General features: G+C 40.0%; 2 protein-coding genes across 2 annotated transcripts in view; one reads left to right on the top strand and one right to left on the bottom strand.

Moving 5' to 3' along the window:
- LOC113827819 (uncharacterized) overlaps positions 1 to 2490 on the top strand; it is a 10728-nt gene extending 8238 nt beyond the window's left edge. The window contains exons 3-4 of the mRNA XM_070134437.1: positions 1541 to 1638; positions 1844 to 2490. Of these exons, the coding sequence (XP_069990538.1) occupies positions 1541 to 1638; positions 1844 to 2032 (287 nt within the window). The 3' untranslated portion in view covers positions 2033 to 2490. The remainder of the gene's footprint in view (positions 1 to 1540; positions 1639 to 1843) is intronic.
- The window catches only part of LOC113816722 (uncharacterized), a 37859-nt gene that overhangs the window by 15038 nt on the left and 20321 nt on the right, over positions 1 to 2500 (bottom strand). The gene's annotated exons all lie outside the window — the stretch shown is intronic.

The raw sequence follows: 2500 nt of genomic DNA, 5'->3' as shown, positions 1-2500 counted from the left end.
ATTGACTCTAGGATCATGAACTGTACTTTGACTTATAAGTGAATCTAACTCGCTCTCATGACGTCCTCTCAAAATTCGATATCTTGTCCTCAGTAATGCTGGAATTTATGCTTCTTTGAAACTGAAGTATTGGTGAATATGTTACAACTGATTGGGTCGATTCTGTTGCAAATAATGGCTCGCACTGCAGACACCATGCTTTATATAAGCTTATATAGTTGATATCATGCAAGGTAATTTTAAGCTGGCTCATTGCTTTAAAAACTGGAATTTTGCTCGCCGGGAGAATCTCCCATGCAGGAATCGCGCCCCACCATACAAATTACTTACGTTCAGACAGTGCGCCTGAGACATTCATAGTTAACTTTAAGTTCAGGTCCAGCTGTGTCCAATGCATAATTACTTGACTATTCAAACCGAAGATATAGAATTCTCGCTCATTTTTTTTTTGCTCTCTCTCAAATATGATGGTACTAAACGAGAGTCATCCTAACAAACAAAGTAATTAATACCTCATGTGACAACCTTCTCGTGACTGATGTTCTTATTACGCTCTCATTTTCTGGCATCTTAGTAAGGTTACTGACAAGTAACTTACCATCCTCCTCCTTAGCCCTTTTACTGGCCTGGTACACTTATAGTTCAACCCTGATGACGGTTTAACCCTCCTTACCATGATAACCTTCCTTGCCACTGAATGTTGCACCTGACTGCGAAACCTCTACCACACCGCTACTCTGGCACATGACGACCTTGCAGACCATGGATCACCAGCAACCATCTGTAGAAGCCTAGCAAAGCTTGCCACCAGACGGGCCAACAGTGCATAAGATATTGCAGATGGCTCGAGGTCGAACCTTTCGCGTGGCCAAGCGATGTAAGACATGCTTCGATATGCTTAAAGGCCGGATGGTGCCCACTTTGCCTTCCTCCTTCAGTGAACTTCAGTGTTCATTCTGCATTTATTCTCGACACTTCTGTGGTGTAAGAAATCACCCGCCCTTGCAAGAAATAGCTGCACAAAAGGACGCCTCCTCAGACAGCAAGGACAGAGTAGAGAGAGACAGGGACAGAGACGGCAGACAGACGACGGTCTCGCTCGTCACCGCTCCGCCCTCGGCACCCAGGGCACGGGTCTATCATGGGGTTTCACATACACCTCCCTTAAGAAACTAGCAAGCAATAACCCCTTTCATTCCTCTGCAATAGGGCCAACCTCTTACTTTAATACATATATAAGTTTATATATATGTATATATATTATATACATACATACATTTATATATATATATATATATATATATATATATATATATATATATATATATATATATACACACACACACACACACACACACACACACACACACACACACACACACATATATATATATATTATATATAGATAGATAGATATAAATTTAAGCTTTTACGAGGACATCATAGTCTTCCATTAAAAAAATATATATATTTGCTATATTCAACCTCAGGAATGGAGACTAGGCAACTGAAACGTTTTCATTCTCTTATTTCTTTGTAGGTTATTTATTCTGGGGCCTTCTTGCTGGACTGATCTTCGCGGCCGGGATTCTCATTGGCCAGGCCGTGTGTCTGTGTCTGCGCCGTCGCCATAGGGATGTAAGTATAGGCATATTTGAATCTTTGGAAATATTCGATTCTTTGTTAAAAATGAATTGTTATTACCTTCAAACACATACTCATATACACAAACAATTGCATATACACATTTAATTGTGCACACTTATATGGCAACATCAGCCTATACGAGCATAAGCATATAAACATGTCTGTATATTGATTTTTACCTAAATTTTTCTCACAGGAAGGGAGTGCAAGGACTCCACAGCAAGGACCACCGGCGGCAGACCAAGACAGGCAGCCCGACATCGAGTCCCCTTACCTGAACCCTCGAGTCTTGTCTCACAGGGAGCCCGAACCATCAGACTGCACGTCCTCTGGTTCTGAACATGTCTACGAAGAGGTGGATGAGGACGCCTTCTTGTCTGAATGAGAGCTTCATCCAACTCAGGCTTGTTTCCATTCAGAGTAAACAGAGAGACATGAAGGAAAGGATTACAAGACTAGGTATTTTGTATTTGGATTCAGGATCAAGTTCTAATTTTATTTCTGTCATTCATTTGTTTGTTTTCTAATGACCATGATTGTCTCATCTAAGACTAGAATAGTGCTGATACACTGCAAACTTTATCCTCTTCTGTATAACATATTTATACACATTACTGGTTAACATAGATGAATGAATAACCGATAAACTTTTAGAAATTCTGTTCGCCCAGTGACATAGTTCTGAACAATGAATGTCGTCGGTGTCACTTTGACATATTTCCAACAGAATGGTAGTTGGCAACAGGAAAACAAATATACCTGATACATGTAATTGCAACATACAAATTCGTTAGTCAGTATCAGTTGAATTATGTACCATGAACTTATCTGATAAAGTGACAAAATATAAGAC

Source organism: Penaeus vannamei, chromosome 19 (assembly GCF_042767895.1).
Source record: "Penaeus vannamei isolate JL-2024 chromosome 19, ASM4276789v1, whole genome shotgun sequence".
In the NCBI taxonomy this organism is placed as follows: Eukaryota; Metazoa; Arthropoda; class Malacostraca; order Decapoda; family Penaeidae; genus Penaeus; species Penaeus vannamei.
The sequence above is the reverse complement of the archived record's forward strand: the minus strand, read 5'-3'. Positions and strand labels throughout refer to the sequence as shown.